The sequence below is a fragment of the Dasypus novemcinctus genome, chromosome 7 (genome assembly GCF_030445035.2).
Source record: "Dasypus novemcinctus isolate mDasNov1 chromosome 7, mDasNov1.1.hap2, whole genome shotgun sequence".
Taxonomy (NCBI): Eukaryota; Metazoa; Chordata; class Mammalia; order Cingulata; family Dasypodidae; genus Dasypus; species Dasypus novemcinctus.
The window spans coordinates 60385971-60408498 of record NC_080679.1 but is presented as its reverse complement, the minus strand read 5'-3'; the positions used below and the strand labels follow the sequence as shown (position 1 = coordinate 60408498).

The following is a 22528-nucleotide window of genomic DNA, read 5'->3' as shown; positions in this document are numbered from 1 at the left end:
TCAGGAATGGGAAGCACTAGGTAATACAGACAGCAGGGGAATGAAAAATGGTAAAAAGTGGTAAAATTCCCTCATAGTTCTTACCTACCACTGCTCAGCCAGGTAACTACCCCTGCAGTTTTGGAATACCAGGCACAGAGGGGATGGAAGGGTGGTTAAAAATGTAGACCTCAAAATGGCCCTTAAGTTGTCTGTGCAATAAACTGAAACACCCCAGCCTATCTGCTCTCTTCTCCTGTCTTGCAACTAGGCTTATTGCCCTCCTAGCTAAGGCTGCCTCTGGAGGATATTCTCTAGAGAAACACAGAGGACATGGATACCAATATTTGGTAGTTTCCCATCAGGCATTCTGCCCAAATCACCTTTGGTAAAACACACTAGTTAACTTCCCACACAGCCACACACATACATAAACATTTGCACATATATGTGCAATGTTTTTTGCACTGCAAAGTTTTAAAATATGGTTAGATAGCCAGGGGTCACCAGAATTTTGAGATACCCATGTGTCCCAGCATAGCAGATACCTAAACACACTGGGAAAGGGGGAATTCAGAAAACAGACCATGTATGAGCAAGCATTTTAAGTTAGCTCCGTGGGCTAGTAGCCAACCACATTCTATTTGGCCATCATCCTTCCCCATGCGTTAGTATTTATATAATAATTATCTGAATATTTCTGTTGAATTTGGCTCTTCTTTTAACAAGAGTTAAATGGGAAAAGTGAGTCAGGATAGTACTGGCAGAGTGCAGAGCTCAAACATATAATTCTATTAATATAAAATTCTACAAATCATCAATATTTGTGTCAAGGCAGTGAGGTTAGAAGTTTTATTTCTTTGCTCTTTGGGGGCAGACTCCCTCATCCCTCACCTCTTCATAACTTATAAGCTTGTTCAGTTTTAAAACATTCAATTTTTCTTTATTGAATGTGTTAGCAAGAACACCTTTAGATTGAAAGTAAGGAACTGACTAAACCTGAATGGAATCACTACGTTCCTAGGACAAACAAAAGTACCATCTGTTTTCTTAACTGGACATTTGCTGAAATATTTTTTTACTTACCAAGTCCTCCTTTAATCCGTTTTCATTGTTTAAGGCAACCTTTCTGTCTAAGTTAAATGGGACATAAAATAAATTTGATAAGTATATTTAGATACTAGCTTTGTTGATTAAGAGACCAGACTTTGGAGCTAGATTGCCTGGCTTCAGTTCTTGCTTCCCCATGTACTATATGTGTGAACTCAGAAAAAAAGAGGTAAAAGTATTTTCATGACAATTTAATACTGTTTTAGCAACAGCTAGAAATGCATAAATTTCAGTAGTTCAATTTATTAAAAGTTATTTCTGAGAGGATAACTATTACCAAAAATAGCAGTCCAGATTTTAACGTATCATCTTCCTCTGGTGCAGTATTACCCAAAATGTGTTCAGTAGTACTTAGTCGCTCAGGATACTTCATGAAAAATGTATTAGGTACTAAAATAAGATTTGGAAGTGCTGCATATTGTATCTACCTCTGGTAAAGACTCAATAAGATATCTTATGCTTAAGAAACCCTTTTAACCCAGCATTTTCCTAAACTTAAATTTGATTCTAGGATTTCTTATCCCAATATACCAACTCTACACCTCCCATCAAACTGATATTCCAAAACAAACTTTGGAAATTCATGATAGAGTAATTGGTTTCATGGTGATGACTGTAAGTATGCACTAAATTGTAAAGAAGCCTGGGTGATATTTTGAGGTAATATATTGCCTTGGCTTGATATTTTACTGTTTTGCATGTCTGTTGAGTGCTTAAGGAAGAATAATTTTGCCTATCAATAAATAAATGTCATTTAGATGTCATTGGAAAGAGAAATTGCTAAGATATTTCTGTGCTCTTTCTCATTTAGGACAAAACTTTTGGTCTAAAGAATAAGAAAGGAGCAAAGCAACAGAAGTTTATCAAAGCTGTCACTCATCAAGTTAAGTTTGGTCAACAAAATCCTCGTCAGGTAAATAATTTAAATTGTATCTTTTCATAGTTTCTTCGTATAGATATATAATATACATCATCTGTTATAGGTAAAAATATTTAGTGTTGTAATTATATTTTAGTGTATATTATGTTTAGTATAGAATCCTGTGAACCTTTCTTTCTCAGCAGTACTTCTTGAATATTCCTCCAAGCTATTTGATACAGCTCTGATTTATTCTCATAACTGCATACTCTTCTACAATATTTATGTACCATGTCCATCCATTTAACTATTCATAACTGATCACTATTTCCAGCTGACTTAAGACCAGTTCTACAAGAAATATCCTCAAACATGAGTTCTTACATGTGTATTTTTTTATTTCTGTGGCATAAATTACCTAGTGATAGAATTTCTAGGTCAGGGGGAAATATATTTCTAATTTTAATAAATATTGCCTGATCACTTTTCCACACAGGCTGTAATGCTTCCTTTTTTCATTTGTAGTACATGTGTAGTAGGTATTTAAGTTATTTTTAATGTTTTCCAGCCTAGTAAGTGTAAAGTAGTATCTTGTTACTTTTTCCCTCTCACTACTTGTGAGTTCAGGTATTTTTTCATATGCTTGTTGGCTACTGAGCTACATCTGCTCCCCAGTGAAAGTTGGTCTTTTTTGTTTGTTTGTTTGTTTGTTTGTTTGTTTTTAGGAGGTACCAAGCATTGAACCCAGGACCTTCTATATGGGAAGCACGCATTTAGCCACTTGAGCTACATCTACTCCCCAAAATCCTTTGCTTTTTTGATTGTCTTTTTCTTGACATTTATTAGAGATAACCTTTTGTCTCATTTCAGATAATTGTTATTTCAGTTATATTTTGCTGTACAACCAATTTTAGTTTTTATACTGTCTGTTATATCTAGCTTTTCTTTTATATAGTTAAAAGGTTCCCATGCCTCTGAATTATACGTTTTCTTAGATTTTTTTTGTAATTATTTTATTTAATTTCACAGTTGGCAGTTTGTCATATGAATTTATTTGATATGTGAAGTTTATTTTATTTCACTTGAATATCCACTTACACCAATGGCATTTATCCCACTGAATTGAACTACTACTTTTAACATGCATTAAAGTCTCAAATATATTAGGAGCTATTTCAGGATTCTCTTTTCTGCTCTGCTTATTGTCTGTCCTTGAACCAGTATCATATTGATCACCTTATCTCCTTTTCCCTGTTGAAACAATTTTTTTTCCTTAATTAAATGTAGAAGAGATTACAGAAGTTTTTTCTTTTGAGAATTATCAGATTATAAATTTATGAGATGGTTAACCCTATCTGAAACAAATTTCTGTCATTCAAGCTGTCTACAAATCAGTACCCCAACATTTCACCTCCACCCATCTTGATTCTAAAGCCAAACAGTTTTGATCTTCCATCCTAGTAACTTAGTAGCCTGGTTTAATAAATATGTATGCCTTGGAATCACGTAGACTTGGGTTTTGAATCTTCTCTCTTCTTTATTACATTATCTTAAATTACTTTGCTATACTGGTCTTTTCCTGTGAAGTGGAGGAGGGCATTATACCCTTACAGGATTCCTGTGATATAATAATAATATAACTCTCCTGGTATAATACAGGCATGTAAGAAGTATTTGCTTTTTTTCTTAAGCCCCTTTCAATCCTGTTACCACTTCCCCTACTTTTCTCCTAATGGGAAGTATATTTCAGTTGTAATTTCAAGTTTCGTAGACCTGGAAAAGCCATAATATTTGTGATGGTAGTTAGGTTTGGTAGTATGTTAAATATTTTTTATACTTTCTTGAATAACATTGCTTTTATCTTCCAACATGAGGTACCTAACCACCAGCTATACTTTGGAAATTAGCAACAGTAATGCTTTTAGAGCCAGACTAGAGTTACCCTGCCCTAGGCCCTTCACTTTAAAAGATAACCCTACTCTGTTTCTCCTCCAGCCATGCCTCTCCCTCACGAAAGGAGTCAGTGGAGCCAAAGGAATGTGCCCACGTGGAGTTTGCGTCAGCCCTCCTCCCATTAGCTCCAAGCCTGCTTTCATACCTGCAGGGGCCTTTCCCTGTGGCCATCCCTTCCTGTGGCACACTGTGCTACCAGTATACCTGAGGTAGCCAAAGAGAGGCTGTGCACCTCATGTTGACACATCTGTCTTCCCACTAGATTCTGAACTTTAAATAAGTATCATTGTTTTTTTATCTTTGTATTCTCTGCCATCTAACGTAGGACCTGATGTATTAATGTTTGGATGAATCATAATTAGGTATGTAAATCATGTGCCTGGAATTATATTACATGTCCTATCTTTTTTTCTTCTTTGTTTTTTGTTTTAAATCTCCTGCATTGACCTGCCCTACTGTTTTTCTGCAAGGACACTATGGTATTTTTGGGTGGTACAATCCCTTATTGTATGGAATTGCACATTTTAGAATTGTTGCTTCTCCAATTCTCAAAATGCACCACACATTTCTAGAGGTATGGGTTGTTTTCACAGGAGGAATACTCCAGTTGAAAACCACTTACTAAAAAATGCTGAGCAAATGCTTAATACTTACTGCAGTAAAATTTTAAATATACTTTTACTAGAGTTGGTAACATTTATAGACGAAAAAACCATACAAGATTAGATTTAGCCTCAACATAATTTAAACTGTAAGGCCATTGTAGCACTGTTAAAAGAGGTAAGGACTTTATACATATAAATATTTAAATATCTCTTATGTTAGTGGTTATATGTATTTTACTATATAGGGAAAGCTCTTTTGTTCTATTAATAAATTTATATTTTAAACTTGGGGATATTACAGGTAGCACAAAGTGAAGCTGAAAAGAAATTGAAGAAAGATGACAAGAAGAAAGAATTGCAAGAACTAAATGAACTGTTCAAACCTGTAGTTGCTGCTCAAAAAATAAGTAAAGGTAAGCTAAACTTAACAGATGTTGTTTTTATCAAATGTAATTCATGTTAAAAACTCTTAATTTGTTGTGATGTTTATTTTCTTCAGATCATAAATCAGTTCATTGTGTCTGCTCTGAAAATAGTACTCCCTTTCTCAAAATTATCTATGACCAACCACCTTCTTAGGATTCCTATATATGTGTGCACGGTTTGTCATGGTATAAATAATGACTCCAACCATTGGCCCTCACACTTAGGGCAAAATTAAGGATTTAAAAATCTGCTAGTTCCTTTGTAATATTCAGTCTGTATTTGGTAGTAGCCAAGACAAAACTTTAGTTGTATAAACTATTGTGAAAAACTTTTTGAAGTGTACTTCCATTTGTATTTGCTTCTCTTCTGCCTCCCTCATTGACTCTAACTTTCCAAAAGTGGCTATGAAATAACCTACAGTGAGTTTGGCTTCCCATCCCAGCCTGTTTTTTTTTATATAAAAACAAAAGAAACAAAGACAGATATAAAATGCTCTAGAAAAAATCTAAAAGAAATGTCTTACTACTCCTCTCTCATCAGTAAGTGGAAAATAAGTTAACCAAAAGTAATTATTTCCCAAATACAAGCTGTACTTGCATTTTGTAATACCGAACTCATATGCCATTTGACCTAGGTGCAGATCCCAAATCTGTAGTATGTGCATTTTTCAAGCAAGGGCAGTGTACTAAAGGAGATAAGTGTAAGTTTTCTCATGACTTGACTCTGGAGAGAAAATGTGAAAAACGAAGTGTTTACATTGATGCAAGAGATGAAGAACTTGAGAAAGGTACTTTTAAAAAAATGTTTTCTTAAAAATAAATGGTTATTACTTTTGGTTTGTTAAGATATTATTAATAGCTTGAAGAACATTTTAATCTTAGTAGGACTGTGTTTGAAAACATAATTAAATGGGTTTGTTTTTCACAAAATGTGATTTTACCACATTAAGTTCTTTAAGTAAATGAAGATGCTTACAAACCAGTGATTTATTCCTCATTTGTTTGTCACCCTTCCTCTGGTACTCCTTCTCATCTGCCTATACTACTTAGGAAGCTCAGAAAAGTAATCTCACAACACTGTTTGATCCTACCTTTGGTGTTTTAAAGACAGATGTGTTAGGTCATGAGACTTTCTAGTATTCCTAACTGTTGAAGATGTTGCAGTATGTTTTGGTAGATGAAATTGTAGTATTTAATCTTCATATCTCTTTTTAATTTAGATACCATGGATAATTGGGATGAGAAAAAGCTGGAAGAAGTAGTGAACAAGAAGCACGGTGAGGCGGAAAAGAAAAAACCAAAAACTCAAATAGTATGTCCTTTTCTTGAATTGAGTTGCTGTCATTATCATTAGGGAGTGGCAAGGTATTTGCTGCTAATTTCTATTGGATTATTCTTTAAATTATTAGGAAATTTTTAGTAAAGATAAGGTACATTGAACTTTATTTTTGGAAGATGTGCAGGAGTTTAAGTTTTAGCAAAAGTCGATTCTTTTAAAAAAAATAGCCTTTGAAGATCTTACTTCAAAGGACAGAAGTCCTTTAAACTCCACTTTCTGAGGTAACTTAACTTTTTCAAGGATGAGTAATCACATTCACTTAGATTAGAATTCTTCCCCTTTTTTTAATTGTGCAAAATTAACAGAGACCTGTGATATTAACCGACTCAGTAGTTGATTCTGTTTAATAGTAAGAGAGACTTGAAATCACAAGGGGAAAAGTATTGTTACATTTGAATTCCAAAATGAATTTTTGGTAGGCATTGGCTCCAGTGTTCCAGAAAATATGCTTTTTAAGAATTGGTGTCGAGGAAGTGGGTTGAGCTCAGTGGTTGAGTACCTGTTTCCCATGTACGAGGTCCGGAATTCAATCCCCGGTACCTCCTTAAAAAAAAAAGAATTGGGGCCTTATTTTTTTATCCTAAATTCATGTCCACATACTTACCTATTTGTAGTTGAGCACTGAAAACTACATGCTGTGCTGGAAAATTCTAAATACTGGGTTCAATTACCTCTTTTCTGTATTTTGGGGAGAAGAAAGTTGTTTATTAATTTTCTCCTTATTTGCAAAGCTTATACCTGAGGCTTTCATGCAATTGCTTTCTGGCACCCATTCAGGTTTTGAAAGGCCTTTGTGTTCCTTTTGCACCTTGCTCCTTTGAGGCTTTGGCTGTAAGAGATTGCCTGTAGTGTCAGGCCATTCAAATAGTTTAATCATTACTGCATGCGATTGGTATTTAGGAAAGGGCAAACAAAAACAAAATTGTTGGTTTTATTTTTTATAGTCATTTGTATTGTCTCTTAAAAATCAGATTTTTGGATTACATTTACAGAAGCTATGCTAAAGCAAATCCTTTTGGTATAATTCAGAATTAAAACAATGTCTGAATTTCAGAAAATTTATATGAATCTCTCTAAAGGGAATTTGCCATCACATTGGGATTTTAAGATTAATGTTTAATGGGTTTTTTTTTTTTTTTTCATTTTTGTGCATACAGGTGCTCTATACTTAAGTGGTTTGGCCAAAGATGTGGATAAGAATGTACTTGTTCCATATATATTTAAGCAGTTAGTTACCTTTGAAATGGACTACACTGAGCCACTACTTGTGAATATTGTTGTCTCTCTAGGTGTGCAAGCACTTCCTTGAAGCTATTGAAAACAACAAGTATGGTTGGTTTTGGGTGTGCCCTGGAGGGGGCGATACTTGCATGTATCGTCATGCACTTCCTCCTGGATTTGTGTTGAAAAAAGATAAAAAGAAAGAGGAGAAAGAAGATGAAATTTCATTAGAAGATCTAATTGAAAGAGAGGTAACTAGTATTTTCTACCATTTAAAAAAAAAGTATTTATTGTGAAATTCTGATGTTTACCACTTGGGGGCAATAGTATTTTGTTATGGAAGGGAAACAATGTGACCTTTTCCCAGAGTAGCCTTACTTTTTCTATAATTATTCTTAATATGTCTAAAATATAAACCTAACCATAAATACTGTCCAGTCATGACGTTAATTTTAGAATTATGAAACCAAGTACTTAGCTATTGGCTTATCCAATAAATTGTATCTTTAAAATTGATTACTAGTATATTGATTTAGTAAAATGTTTACTTAGTTCTTAGATGTAGATCTTTTCCTTTACCATTTCACTAAACACTAACATAGTTATGGAAGGACACAGTCTAGGTTTTCATTTATATGTTATCATTGCAGACTCAAAACACTGCTCATAGAAGGGAAGGAGTCTGATGGGAGATGATCGTCAGCTCCTTATTTCTGACTCAACACAAAAGAGCCTTTTATTGTTTGAGTTAAAAGATAGGATTACTGAGTTAGTACATGTATTACTGTTGTAGGTAACATGAGAATGTTGAGACTATTGGAAATATTAGATTTAGGGCTATAATATTTGAAATATTTGCCTCATCTTGAATAATCTGCATATGTTGGAAATGCCTAATGTTGAGATATAGATACATAAATTTGTTCTTAAATACACATATTTTTGGGTGTCTCACATTGGAGACAATATAAAATAATAGAAAATGTAGACTTTAGAGTTTGGTAGTTAGGGGATTGTTTGAATACTAGTTCTTCACCTCTTGACTGTTAACACTGGTGAATTTCTTAAATTTTCCGTCTGTTACTTGTTTTGAGAAATCAGTGTAATAGCATATATATAAAGCACTTTACACTTAGTACCTTGGATGGGTTCAGCAAATACTATTTTTCTGTACATTTATTATCTGAAATTATATTGGCTTTAAGGAGCAGGTGGTGGGGTTTTTTTGTTGTTTGGGTTTTTTTCTCATCTCCTGAGGCACATGCGTGAAATTTGAATATTGGAATTTTTTCCCCCAGCAATTGGCTCATTTAAAAACTAATCTTTCAAAACAAGTTTTACTTCCCTTCAATTTTGGAAACAATTTTAGCTCAAAATAATATATTTTACTGTGTTTAGAAATGTTTGTGTCTCTGCTCACTAGTTTCGCTCATTGCTACATAGTGTAAAATAGATTTGATTATTCCAAACTTAATGTCTTCAGCATAGGCACAGGCAAGGGTTTAAATAATTGGCATTTAGGGAAAGCTGTTATTAAATACTATTATAGGTGACTTTTTATCTCTTTATTTCTCTAGCGTTCTGCCCTAGGTCCAAATGTTACCAAAATCACTCTAGAATCTTTTCTTGCATGGAAGAAAAGGAAAAGACAAGAAAAGATTGATAAATTTGAGCAAGATATGGAAAGAAGAAAAGCAGATTTCAAAGCAGGGAAAGCACTAGTGGTATGTCCCAATCTTACCCAGCTATGTTCTTTATTCTTTCTTCACTTTAAATTCCATTCTTTCGCTTTTAACTCCCATTATTAAAGACTTTAGCCTTTAATAATGTGTGTGTTTAAAGCCAAATGTTTGAATTTTGTTCTAATTGATATATTTGTGTGTCTAAATAGATCAGTGGTCGTGAAGTGTTTGAATTTCGTCCTGAACTGGTTGATGATGATGATGAGGAAGCAGATGACACCCGTTATATTCAGGGATCAGGTGGTGATGAGGTAGGAGGAAGCTTTGGCACCTCATCTCCTCGTGTTGATTTTCTGAAAGAGACATTAGAGCAGCATGACTAAGAGCATCCACTCTGACACAGACTGCCTTAGTTCAGTTCCTGACTTCAGCCATGGAAGTTACTTACAGAGTAGGCCTCCACCCTCTCTGTAATATGGAAATAATGATAATCCCTATGTCTTAGCGTGCTTGTGAAAATTAAATAACTTAATACAAATAAATAACTTAGAATAGCACCTTGTATATAGTTGAGTGCTATACGTATTAGCTCTTTTAAGTATGTGCTTGTATCCCCCTCATCAAAGGAAAAGCTGGCGGGGGAGGGGCAGGGAGGGCTTTGTTTAATATTTTACACTGAAAAACCAATCATGGGAGAGGGACCCTAAAAAGTACAGAGTAGGAATTATGAGACAACAGCTTCATCATTTGGTCCTGGGTGAACATAGAAATAGCAGATAGCTTAGTGTTATTTGTTTGTGTGGTTATCATAAAATTTGTCTCTATCTTTGAGTTAAAAGAGAATATCAGGGAGCAGATGTGGCTCAAGCTGTTGATTACCCTCCTCCCACATGGGAGGTCCTGGGTTTGGTTCTTAGTGCCTCCTGGAAAAAAAAAAGCAAGCAAAACAAAACCAGCTCAGGAAAGCAGAATGTGGCTGTCATGCTCTTGATCTAAAAATGTGATTTCAAAGAAAGAAATGTGAAACCTGGTATTACTATATTTTTCCCCAAAAAAAGTTGAAAAAAATTAATGCAATTTGACAATAGTTAATCATTTCTTTTCCCTTGGCATTAAAAATAATTTTGTTCCATTAAGTAAATTCCAGGGATAAAAAGCAGATAATTTGTGAAAACTGTTCTTATTTGTAACAACTGTCCTTTCTGTATGTTAAGGTTGATGATTATGTGAGTGTGAATGACATAGATTTAAGCCTCTACATTCCAAGAGATGTTGATGAGACAGGTATTACTGTAGCCAGTCTTGAAAGATTCAGCACATATATTTCAGAAAAAGATGGTAAGTATGTTAAATTTTGCATAATTCTAAGATCTAGGAAGCTTTCTAAAGGGGGTTAGGCCAGGAGTTGCAAACTTAAATACTTAACGAGGTACTAGACTGGAAACATATATATATGGTAACATATAATGGCCATATATAAAGGTAGTAGTGAACAATGGAGGCTGTAAAAATGGGTGACTGGGTGGATATTGAAACCATTAACTGAAACTAGAAGGGAACAGAAATGAGTTTGGAGATACCACTAGTGAATTCCATTTGCAACTTCAAGAGTTTGAGATTGGGGGGTTATCAAAGTGATATTTATCTAGACACTATGTAGATATTCTTAGGAGGAAAAGATTTGAAAGCCTTCTGTATTGGCACCTGAAAGTAAATGGACTTATCCAGGTACAGTGCATAGAATGAGAGCATCCCTGTGAGCATCAGTGTTTTACAAAAGGCAAAAGAAGAAAGTACTGGGAAAGACACTGAGGCAGTCAGAAAAATTAGAAAACAAATATGAGAAAAATCAAGTAGGATAAGAATTGGGGATGGTTCTTAAGTTGCAATTAAGGAAAGAATTTGTAGGAATAAGGTTCCAGTTTTCGTAGGAACTGCAATGATATGAGAAATGAGTACAGTCCACTTTAAGAACTTTGTTTGACAAAGATACATAGTCCTGGGAAGGGCTTTTTAGGGTAAGGGAGACCAGAGGGAAAGGATATGGAGAAGAAGAAATTGAAGATGAGAGATTAGTTATAAGAGCAAGGTCTTGAAGTTTGAAGATGAACTCATTTAAGTGTGAGAATAGAGAAAACGTTGGCTGTAGATATATTTGGAGATAAGGATTGTCGATCTAATTAATGTCTAATTGTGCCTTGAGAGCTTTGAAGAGGGGCATGAAAAGTTTGACATAGCTGTTTAGGGAGGAAAATGAGGCAGAAAGACTAGCAATCATGGCAGAAGTTGAGAGAGAAGACTAAACCTTATTTTTACAATAAAAGGACACAAGTTATAACTTGAAAAACTCTCCTGAGATTTGAGAATGCTGTAGGTCCGTTGTCTCAAACTGGTCTGCAGGCAGATTTGCTCCTTTTAGAAATGGGCTCTGGTGACAGTAGGCACAATTGCAAAAACTTCATAGTTTATAATCCTGCAGAGTTTGTTTCCAGAGAAGTTTGAAATAGCTAAAATCAAAAAAGATTGTTAAAAATTATTTTCGAGTAAATATTGGTGTCCTTGAACAAGAAAAGGCAGCATTTTAGTTTTCTAAGTCATCTAAACACTGTAAGGAAATGTCACTGCCTAGGCCTGGGTTGTTTTCTTACAGTTTGATAACAGGAAAAGTTTCTGGGTTCACACTCATTTATAGTATTACAACTCATGTGATTTTACTACTGTTTGCAAAAACAAAAGCTGAGTAGCTGCTTATGTCATAAGCCTTTTATTCCAACAAAATATTCTGCTGAAGTTCGTTTAAAAAACCTAATTGCTAGGTCATGTAGGGAGCACAACGTTGTAGAAGATAGATCTTGCCCTCAAGTAATGTATAAACCATTAAAAGCAAATATTATGGCAAATAGTCATAAATTTTAAAAAATAATATTATGTAGTAGGTATAAATAATTGCTACCAATAAGCTTAGAAAAAGAAAGATCTGTACTTGCTGGGATAATCCCAGGGAAAGCTTTCATGGAAAGAGGAAAAGAGAGGGTGGCAGTCAGTTGACTAATAGAATAGCATTTTCTCTCTGGGTCTTACTGATTTCCGTTTTTATTTTTAGAAAACAAATTAAGTGAAGCTTCTGGCGGTAGGGCTGAAAATGGTGAAAGAAGTGATTTGGAAGAGGACAACGAAGGAGAGGGACAGGAAAATGGAGCCATTGATGCTGTTCCTGTTGATGAAAATCTTTTTACTGGAGAAGATTTGGATGAACTAGAAGAAGAATTAAACACTCTTGATTTAGAAGAATGACACCAAACAAGTCAATGAAAAAATTGTCAGCTTTACATGAGTTAAAATTGACTACATTAATTTTTTCCACCTAGAATTCTACAGCAGGATGTTTATTTCCCATGCTGATTCTGGAGGGCATATGCTTCTCCATAAAAGGAATATTCTCCCTACATCTTCTCTTCTGACTTTGACTACATCTCATGTAAGTTCAGAGTAGTTTATGATAAATTGAAACATAATGTTCATTGCAGGAAAATGATTGTTGTAACTGTCCACTCAAGTGGGAAGTGTAACTGCATTTTCAATTTTGATTTTCATTCAACATGTGTTATTACCAGGAACAACATAAACTTACACTTTAAATATTCTTCATTTACTGCAGTTTTTAATGAGTGATTTGATTTCCTTGTATTTGTATATTAAGCAGACTGCATAAAATACAAGCACTGTACTTCATAAAGGAAACTGCATATGCAGATTCAGTGTTGTTTATCTTTGGACAGTCAAATGGACATGTAAAATGGAACTTTAATTTGACAGGAAAGCTGCAATGCCCTGTGTTAAACTGTTTTAAACTTTTCCCTCTTCCTTTTTGCCAATAAAGTTGTAAATAAAGACCATCATACATGAAAAACCAAATATGGACCTTTTTTTTTTTTTTTTTTAGTTTTTCTGTGAAAACTTCTTAATACTAGTTTTCAGGATTTTAATTAAATATCTGCTATAGTTGAAGGCACAGACACTTGAAGGGTTCTCTTAATCTTTTTTTTTTTCCCCCTCTTAATCTTTATTACAGAACCATGAGGAATATTAACAGTACTACTCTGAGTTTATAACAGTAATCACTTAGCCTCCAGAGTAGACTATGGGTGATGGTATATGAAAGGGTAGTTTTTTAATCAGTAGGTTGTATACCTAATTAAATATCACCTACAACTTAATTAGATACTGCTTAAGAATCATTGAGTTCCATGGTATTACAGTGGTTCCTACTGACGTTTTATTACTCTGCTTTAAAGAATGTGAACAAATTCACCAAAAAACTGTGTTGAGTGCCTTTGGAGCTGAAATCCCCTGAAATACTCTGGTGATAACAGGTTTAAAGGGGGCATGATTTGCTAATGACATATTTAGTACTCATACCTTTTTATAATAAATTTTTACATTAAGTATATATGTTTTTTAATTAAAACAGTACTTTTTTGTTATTTGCAAATATAAAGGGATTTTAAGGCAACTAAGATATGGGCCATCATCTCATCTCTGCCTCAGATAAGTTAAATGATTTTTTTTTAAAGATTTGTTTCCCTTCTTCCCCGCTCCCCCACTTTACCCCAACCCCGTTGTTTGCACTTGCTGTCTGCTGTGGGTGTGGGTGTGGGTGTGTGTGTGTGTGTGTTGTGTGCTAATCTTTTTCTCAGGAGGCACTGGGAATGAACCCTAGACCCTCCCATGTGGGAGGGAGGCAACCAGTGGCTTGAGCCACCTCCACTTCCTGCTCGTTGTGTCTCTCATTGTATTTCCTTGTTGTGTTTGTTAGTTACATCGCTTGTTGGGTCAGCTCACCACTCCAGCCTGTCATGTCAGCTTGCTGTCTTGCTTGTCTTTCGGAGGCACCAGAAACCAAACCCAGGACCTCTCATGTGGGGGAGGTAGGCCCCCAACTGCCTAAGCCACATCTGCTTCCCAATATATGATTTTTAAATATTTGTATCTTAGTTTCTTTGCATACAGATTAGACTAAATGATTTCTCAAGTGCTTCTGAACTGAAAAACTAAGAAAACTTTTTAAATCATATAAAATATCAGAGTTGGTACAGAAATTGACTTTCTGGCTGTCCATACTATAATTGACTTCTTTCCAGTGTAGAGCATCATGACCCAAATTTATAGTCAGTTACTTCCCATCTCCAGTGTGTCTTTAAAAAACTGCTTTGTGTTTTAGAGTTTGTTTCCAGAAAGGGTTTCTCCCATTTTTCTTTTAGGTACTGGAGCCAGGGATTGAACTCAAGACCTCATATGCAGGAAGCCGCCACTTAACCACTTAGCCACATCTGAATTGGTTTTTTTGTTTGTTTGCTTGTTGTTTGTTTTTGGTTTTTTTTAGGAGTCACTGGGGACTGAACCTGAGGCCTCCCACATGTGAAGCAGGTGCTCAACCACTTGAGCTACATCCACTGCCCTGTCCTATTCTTGTTATGAAAAAGTTTAAAGGTTATTTATTCCATTATCTAATAGGGAAACATTTTAAAAATAATTTGAAGAGCTTAAACCTTTTTATAAGCTCTAACCAGTCCTTTATTTTTCAATGTTTCAGTGTGAAGGTAATTTCTGATAGCTACACATCATTAATTCTAGGATGGTCCTCATCTATCTTGCCTTTAGGTTTCTTCCATTATAAAGGCAATATATGCTCAGAGAATGCAAAACCATTTTAGGGGAGCACCTGTAGCTCAAATAGCTCAAGTAGTTGAGCACCTGCTTCCCACATGGGAGATCCCAGGTTCCATCTCCAGTACCTCCTAAAAATAAAACACACAAATGAAAAAAGCAACTTACGGGGTGCCAGTGTAGCTCAGTGATTGAGCACTGGCTTCCCACATAGAAATTCTGGGTTCAATCTCCAGCCCCAGTACCTCAAAAAAAAAAATTTACTCTGAGAAATGAAAATGCAAAATTAAATCTGCTAAAACAATATACACACACACATACATATATACATACTGTTCTAATAGTTCAGGTACTTAAAACTGTGTTCATAATTTATGAACTCAGGTACATCCTTCATTGGCTGTGTTTTAGAGAACACCAGATGAGAGAATGGATTACCAAATTTTGTTTTAGGGGTTTTGTCCTTTGCTTAAGAGCACATATCCTATTGGTGATAACAGTGTTCTCTGAATAAAGAAAAAAAAACAGCACTTTTTTTCTCAATGAAAATGACAAAGCTGGAAACTGCTAGACCCCCCTACAATATTTGAACCTTAAACTAGAATTTGGCAACATCTGAATAATTGTATAATAATATTTACTTTGAAAATGTTATTGACATTTTTTAAGCAGAGGTGATTATTTTACTATACTTGGTCCTCAGAGACATAAATTTCTCTCAACTGATGTGGTTTTCAGTTGTATGTATAAATTTTACTGGTTCTTAGGGGATGTAAACAACAGGACTTAACTTCTGTAGCTCTGTCTAGTTAACTTCATGCTGTAATTTAGGACAATGAATTGCTTTTTTTTCTTCTTTATTTTTTTTTAAATATTACATTAAAAAAAATATGAGGTCCCCATATACCCCCCCACCCCTCCCACAACAACAAACTCTTCCATCATTGTGGCACATCCACTGCACCTGGCGAATACATTCTGGAGAACTGCTGCAGCACATGGACAGTGGTTCACATTGTAGTCCGCACTCTCCCCCAGTCTACCCAGTGGACCACACAAAGTCCAGCATCTGTCCCTGCAGCACCACTTAGGACAACTCCAAATCCTGAAAATTCCCCCAAACCATATCTCTTCTTCCGTCTCCCAACCATCAGCAACCACAGTGGCCACCCTCTCCACATCACTACTACAGTTTCTTCCCTTACTAATCACAGTAGTTCCCCAGCAGAACACAAGTAAGTCCACTCTAATCCATACTCTGTTCTTCCATCTTGTTTACCTGGGATGGCTATGTCCAGTCCCCCTCTACATCAAGAGGGGTTTAGATTCCACATGGATGATGGATGCAATTCTCCTGCTTGCAGCTGTAGGCACTCTTGGCTCCCTGGTGTGGTGGTTGACCCTCTTCACCTCCCTGTTAGCTGGCTAGGGAAGTCCAAGAAACCAGAGGGTAGGAGCTGCAAGTCTGCTGAGGCCCAGGGCCTGGCTGTCACATGGACGGTTCAGAGATTCAGGTCTCCTGAGTATACACCAACCCAAACGCCAACCACAGGTCCTGTAAAAGTGCCAGAAGAGGCATGTGTAGAAAGGTTATATCTGAGTCCAGCTCCATCACACTCAGGAACACAAACTCCAAAGTAGGGCCAACTGACTTGGCCCTGAACTCCATAGCCATCTGCCTTGACCATATAACCTGTGGATCGCTGCAGCCCTCAGGAGAACCAGCACCTGGGTTTCCATCTACCTTGGCTGTCTCTGGTACCCTGCTGAGGCATGCATAAGCATCACCCCCTGATGACCTCCTGACTCTTTTTTGGAGCCATATAAACTCACTTGTCCTTTCCATTTCCCCCTTTTTATCCAAAGTCAAAAAGCATTTTTTAATACCTGATATTACATGTAGGCTGAGATATTCTGCCAGTCTGAGTTGACCTCGTTGTTCATGGTCTTTTTGTAGTTAAATCATCAGCTGGTGCTTGGTAGTAATCCCTTGGTGCCAGGGAGGCTCATCCCCAGGAGTCATGTCCCACGCTACGGGCGAAGGCAATACATTTATATGCTGAGCTTGGCATAGAGAGTGGCCACATTTGAGCAACATGGAGGCTCTCAGGAGGTAACTCTTAGGCACCCCACAGCTATAGGCATAGTTCAAATTTCAGGCACACAGGCTTATAATCAGAGCCATCAGTATCAAGGGCTCATCATTGGACCATCCATCTTTATTGGTCTTTGCCAGACCTATCTCCTACCCCTGAAGGGGAGCAAATTAATCACTGATAGCTCTAGCCAGTTTATATTTAAAGAAAAAAAAGTAGGAAATGTTTAGAACCCTAAAAAGAATTATAATCTAATTTGAGCAAATTTTTGACCATTTTTTAATTACTTGATTGTTATTTTTCCCCAGAGTAGTTTGTCTATGGACGTACAAAGCCTCAGGTATCTAACATGCAGTGTTCTAGAATCCTTAGATGTATGAAATAGCTTATATACTGTAGACCTCAGCCCCATACCTACCCCTCTTCTCTCTCATGAAGTTTTTTGGCAGCAACGAATTATATAATTATTGATGACTCAACATTAGGGATAACAACTAAGAAGATTGTGTAATTGGTAAGTTTCCTACACAGAAGGTTTCTGATTGATAGTATCTGTAAAAGACAAAACTGTAAAAGAGTGAGGGTTGATAAGTTTTATTAGAAAAATTGGAAAGATGAAACATTATTGGAAGTAGTGTCAACAAGGTGAGTTGTCCCTAAGAGGATGAAAAAGTATAAGCCTATAAATAAATAGGTAACTCAGAACTTTTCCTGTTTTGAGGGGCCAACAAACAAACCACCTCAATATCACAACTCTAGCTGTCATAGACACTAATATTACCCAGTTTGTACGTACCACTTCATAATGTTAGGAGGCTGCAAGGGAATTCACAGGGATAGTAGAGTCCTATAAGATGCTAATCATAGACCTGTATTTCTATACCATATAGTAAAAGTACATGTAGCAGTTTGATATGATTATGAATTTGAAAAATAAATACTGGATTATGTTTGTAATCTGGTCTGTACCTGGGTGTGATTAAGTTATGATTAGGGCTTTTTTTTTTTTTAAGATTTAATTTTTATTTCTCTCCCTTCCCCCCCACCCCTGCTAGTTGTCTGCTTTCTGTGTCCATTCACTGTGTTCTCCTGTGACCACTTCTATCTTTATCAGTGACTCCAGGAATCTGTATTTATTTTTGTTGCGTCATCTTGTTGTGTCAGCTCTCTGTGTGTGCGGCGTCATTCCTGGGCAGCTGCACTTTCTTTTCGCACTGGGTGGCTCCCCTTATGGGGTTCACTGCTTGTGCATGGGACTCCCCTACGCGGGGGACACCCTGGCACGGCACAGCACTCCTTGCGCGCATCAGCACTGCGCATGGGCCAGCTCCACACGGGTCAAGGAGGCCCAGGGTTTGAACTGCGGACCTCCCATGTGATAGGCGGACACCTTATCCATTGGGCCAAGTCCGCTTCCCTATTAGGGCTTTTATTGGGCCACATCATTAGAGCATTGAGTCCCCACCCACCAAGGAGGGGGTAACTCAGATAAAACATGGCAAAGGACAGAGTTGAGGGGTTTTGATGTTAAGAGTTTGATGCTGAAGCTTTAAGGTGGAGCCCTGAGAAGTAAGCTCACAGAGGAAAGAAAAGCGAGCCCCAGAAAGAAAGGAACCCTGAACCCAGAGAGAAGCAAGACCCTGGAAGGGAGAAACTCAGGAAGCCTGAACCATCATAGATGTCAGCGGCCATCTTGCTCCAACACATGAAAATAGATTTTGGTGAGGGAAGTAACTTATGCTTATGGCCTGGTATCTGTAAGCTCCTTCTCCAAATAAACTTTATAAAAGCCAACTAATTTCTGATATTTTGCATCAGCACCCCTTTGGTTCAGAATTTGGTATTGAGGAATGGGGAAGTGCTTTTGCAATTACTGAAATGTGGTTTTATAAATGGGTAAGGGGTATTTTTTGGAGAAGTTGTGAGATGCTTGGAAGAAAAGAACTACAGTGCTTTGAAGAGACTGTTGAGAGCAATATGGATGCTAAAGAGACTTTTTATGATGCCATAGAAGTAAATGATGAACAATTATTGGGAACTGGAGGAAAGGCAATCCGTGTTTTAAAGCTGCAGAGAACTTAGCAAGATTAACTCCTGGTGTTTTGTGGAAGGCAGAATTTGAAAATGGCAAGCCTGGGCATTTAGCTAAAGAAATTTCCAAAGGAAACCCGGGGAATGTGGCTTGACTTCTGCTTGCAGCTTATAGTAAACTGCTAGATAAGAGAGAGATACTGAGGTCTGAACTGTCAGGCACAAAGAAAATAGAAACTGATTATGGAAATTCCAAGCCTCTGGAAATCAAGCTCCCAGATAAAAGTGCCCCATTGGAGGACTTAACTAAACTTGGAACTTGGAAATCAGGATTGAAGATGCAATCATCTTGGAAAGACTTTTGGAAAGTCTTACTGTCTGATGGCTTGGACCCCTGCTGCTTGCATGCTAAACCAACAAAGTTTTTGTGAGAACTGTATGAACAAAACCACTTTCAGCTTGGACTAAAAGGGACATGGAAAGGAGAGATTAAAGGAGAAACAACTTTAAGAGAAAAACTGTGGAAACTGAGATCTGGAATTAAGACATCAACTTGGGCCAAGAGAGGAACCCCACCCATGTGTACAGAGAGGGTGAGTTTGCACCAGCAGTTGAAGAGGGTGGATGTTCCCACCTGATGTTCTGGGAGAGGTTTGCCACCCCAGGGTACAGAGAGAGTGGAGCAGATTCCCCAAGGATTATGGTAGTTAAGGTTAGCACCCCACAGGTCTGAGAAGGTTGGACCTGTCCCCTATGGATTAGGGAAGGCCAGGTGGTCAGCTAGTTGCTCTGAGTGGGTTGAGCCTGTTTGCCAAAGGTTGGGGGCAATTTTATCTTCACATCACTGTACTAGGGAGACTAAGACTAACCCAAAGATTGGGTAAGGTGTGGCAATCAACCCAACACTCTTGGAGGGTGAGATCTGGAGCTTGGTCAGCACCCAGATCCTTGCTGAGGGTGGAACCAAGAAAAGAGCTGTTGGGGAAATGTGGAAAGGGTGGGTTCCCATAAGGCACCAAGGAGAAGAAACTTCATCATCTTAAGAATGACTCTCAGACTGAAATCAATGGAGGATGCCCTGCAGGTTTACTGAACTGTAGAGGACCTGTGACTCATGTTTCCCTCCCAATTTCTCCTTGTTTTAGTGAAAATGTTTATCCCTTGTCCATTTGTATACTAGAAACAGAAAAATTGTTTTGTAAGTTTCATAGGTCTGTAGCAGACAGGACTTTGCCCTATGACAAACTGTATTTCTTTAAGTCAATTGTGATACGATTTTGTACTTGTATTTTGTATTGGGTTATGTTTGTAATCTGGTCTGCACCTGGACGTGTTAAATTATGATTAGGATTTTGATTGGGCCACATCATTAGGGCATTGAGTCCCCACCCCTTGGTGTGTGGGGACTCACAGATCGCAAAGGACAGAGTTGAGGGGTTTTGTTGTTGGAGTTTGATGCTGAAGCCTTAAACTGGAACCCCAAGAAGTAAGCTCACAGAGAAAGGAACCCTGAGCCCAGGAAGAAGCAAACCCTGGGAAGAGAGGAACCCTGAATTTAGAGAAAAGCAAGACCCTGGAAAGGAGGAACCCAGGAAGGCTGAACCCTCACAGACATTGGCAACCATCTTGCTCCAACACATGAAAATAGATTTTGGTGAGGGAAGTAACTTACGCTTTATGGCCTTATAAATATAAGCTCCTACCCCAAATAAATACCCTTTATAAAAACCAGCCAATTTCTGGTATTTTGCATCAGCACCGCTTTGGCTGACTATTACAGTATAGAAATGCAAAAATAAGCGAAAATGTAGGATCTGTTCTCTTGATAATACTTTTGCACAAAACCAAACAGTTTCATCTTGGTAAAAATAAATGTATTTTTCATCCTTTGCATACAGACCACATTCTAATGCTGGATCTGACAGAAACATACTTGATTAATATGAATGAGCATTTTTAATTCCATTTAATAAGTACTCTTTAAGTAAAATGCATTAATGCAAAATATAACACTCTAAGAAGAAAACATAGGTTCCATCCACATAAAAGAATTAGCTGTGGTCCATATTTAAAATTTGGAGAAAGTCCCTTACCAGACACTTGGCAATTAACTTCAAGGTCACCTGATGAGGAATTTCATCAGACATCTCTACTAAGCTATAAACTATGATAAAATTCTCAGGATTGAAAGAACCAAGTTGTGCCTTTGTTTAGATATCTTTGCTGCCCTCTCCCCTGCAAGTCTGAATAGAACATAAAATAAGGTGAAATTTTGTTGAAGGGAGAATACCAGATAGTATAATTCTTTTGCTTTTCTCTAGAAATTTTGAGTTTGAATTTTCAAAGAACTTTCAGGATAAGATAGCCATACAAAAATGCTTTGTAGTTTTAACAAGCACCCTGAAAAATTTCTTACGGAAAACTAGATGTGCTATGAGAGTGCAGTATAGAATATTTTTTATTATGTTCAGTAAAGCATATCTATCTTTTAAGATAAGTATTTTTAAATCTGTTTAATGAGTATTTAAATCTTCACCTTGTGGTTTCCAGAGAATGTCTGTAAAGTTTAATTTAATAAAAAACTGGTTAGCATTAGAAGGGGATAGAGACAGTGGTAAATATTTACCACCAAAATAAACAGGGTTAAAAAAAACCCTGCCACTCAGGAAGTTGAAAGAGCAAAATTGTAATTTATTAGAAATAGCATCTATTCAAATTTAGCAGGACTTTTGTATGCTGCATAGATCTCTACCTTTTTATTTGAAGTTAAGGAAAATAAGTACAAAAATTTTTGAGGTTTCTATAAAATTCTTAAATGCAATAATGCAAGGAGGTATCTCTGCTCAGTCTTCTTGACAAAGAGCATAGTGCTAAGAGTTTTCAAAAGCTTATCCATCTTTTCATCTTTTCTTTTCCTTTGATAGTTAAAGATCAAAAGACCAAATGCAAAATCCACTGTCAGAACTTGTCCCAAAGGCAAATAAAAGCAAAGGAAAAAATTTAAGTGAGCCAATAGGATTTCAGAGGCATTGACAACAAACTTAGACTGCTAACAGGTTTATTCTTGTACTTAACATTTTTATATCTGATGTAATCACAAACATAAATAAGAGTCATCATACTTGCCTGAAGAAATGAGAATGAAACTTCTGTGGAAAATAGAACTATTTTGAAATTTGCTGTGCAGTGGCTTTCACATGAAGGTTTTTGCCATAGTTTTCAAAATGTGAGCTTGTATTTTAAAAGTGAAATAAGCCATATTTCAGAGGTAAATGTAACAATTTGTTTATCCATTCACCTGTTCATAGACTTTGGGATTGTTTCTAGTTTCAGGCTATTACAGATAAAGTTTCTATGAGCAGTCATGTACAAGTCTGTATGAACATAACACTTTCATTTCTTCTGGGTAAATACCTAAAAGTGGAATGTCTAGCACATACATTTAGCTTTTTAAGAAATCTCCAAAATGTTTTCTAATGTGGTTGTGCCATTTTATATTCCCACCAAAGGTTTATAGTTCCAGTTGCTCATATCCTCAATATTCTGTGTGGTCAGTTTTAT

General features: G+C 36.6%; 1 protein-coding gene across 1 annotated transcript in view; it reads left to right on the top strand.

The window, feature by feature from the left end:
* Positions 1-13088, top strand: part of ZC3H15 (zinc finger CCCH-type containing 15) — a 30421-nt gene extending 17333 nt beyond the window's left edge. The window contains exons 2-10 of the mRNA XM_004477036.4: positions 1901-2002; positions 4808-4919; positions 5567-5719; positions 6152-6243; positions 7560-7742; positions 9069-9215; positions 9383-9484; positions 10388-10511; positions 12277-13088. Of these exons, the coding sequence (XP_004477093.1) occupies positions 1901-2002; positions 4808-4919; positions 5567-5719; positions 6152-6243; positions 7560-7742; positions 9069-9215; positions 9383-9484; positions 10388-10511; positions 12277-12467 (1206 nt within the window). The 3' untranslated portion in view covers positions 12468-13088. The remainder of the gene's footprint in view (positions 1-1900; positions 2003-4807; positions 4920-5566; positions 5720-6151; positions 6244-7559; positions 7743-9068; positions 9216-9382; positions 9485-10387; positions 10512-12276) is intronic.
* Positions 13089-22528: the final 9440 nt, after the last annotated feature.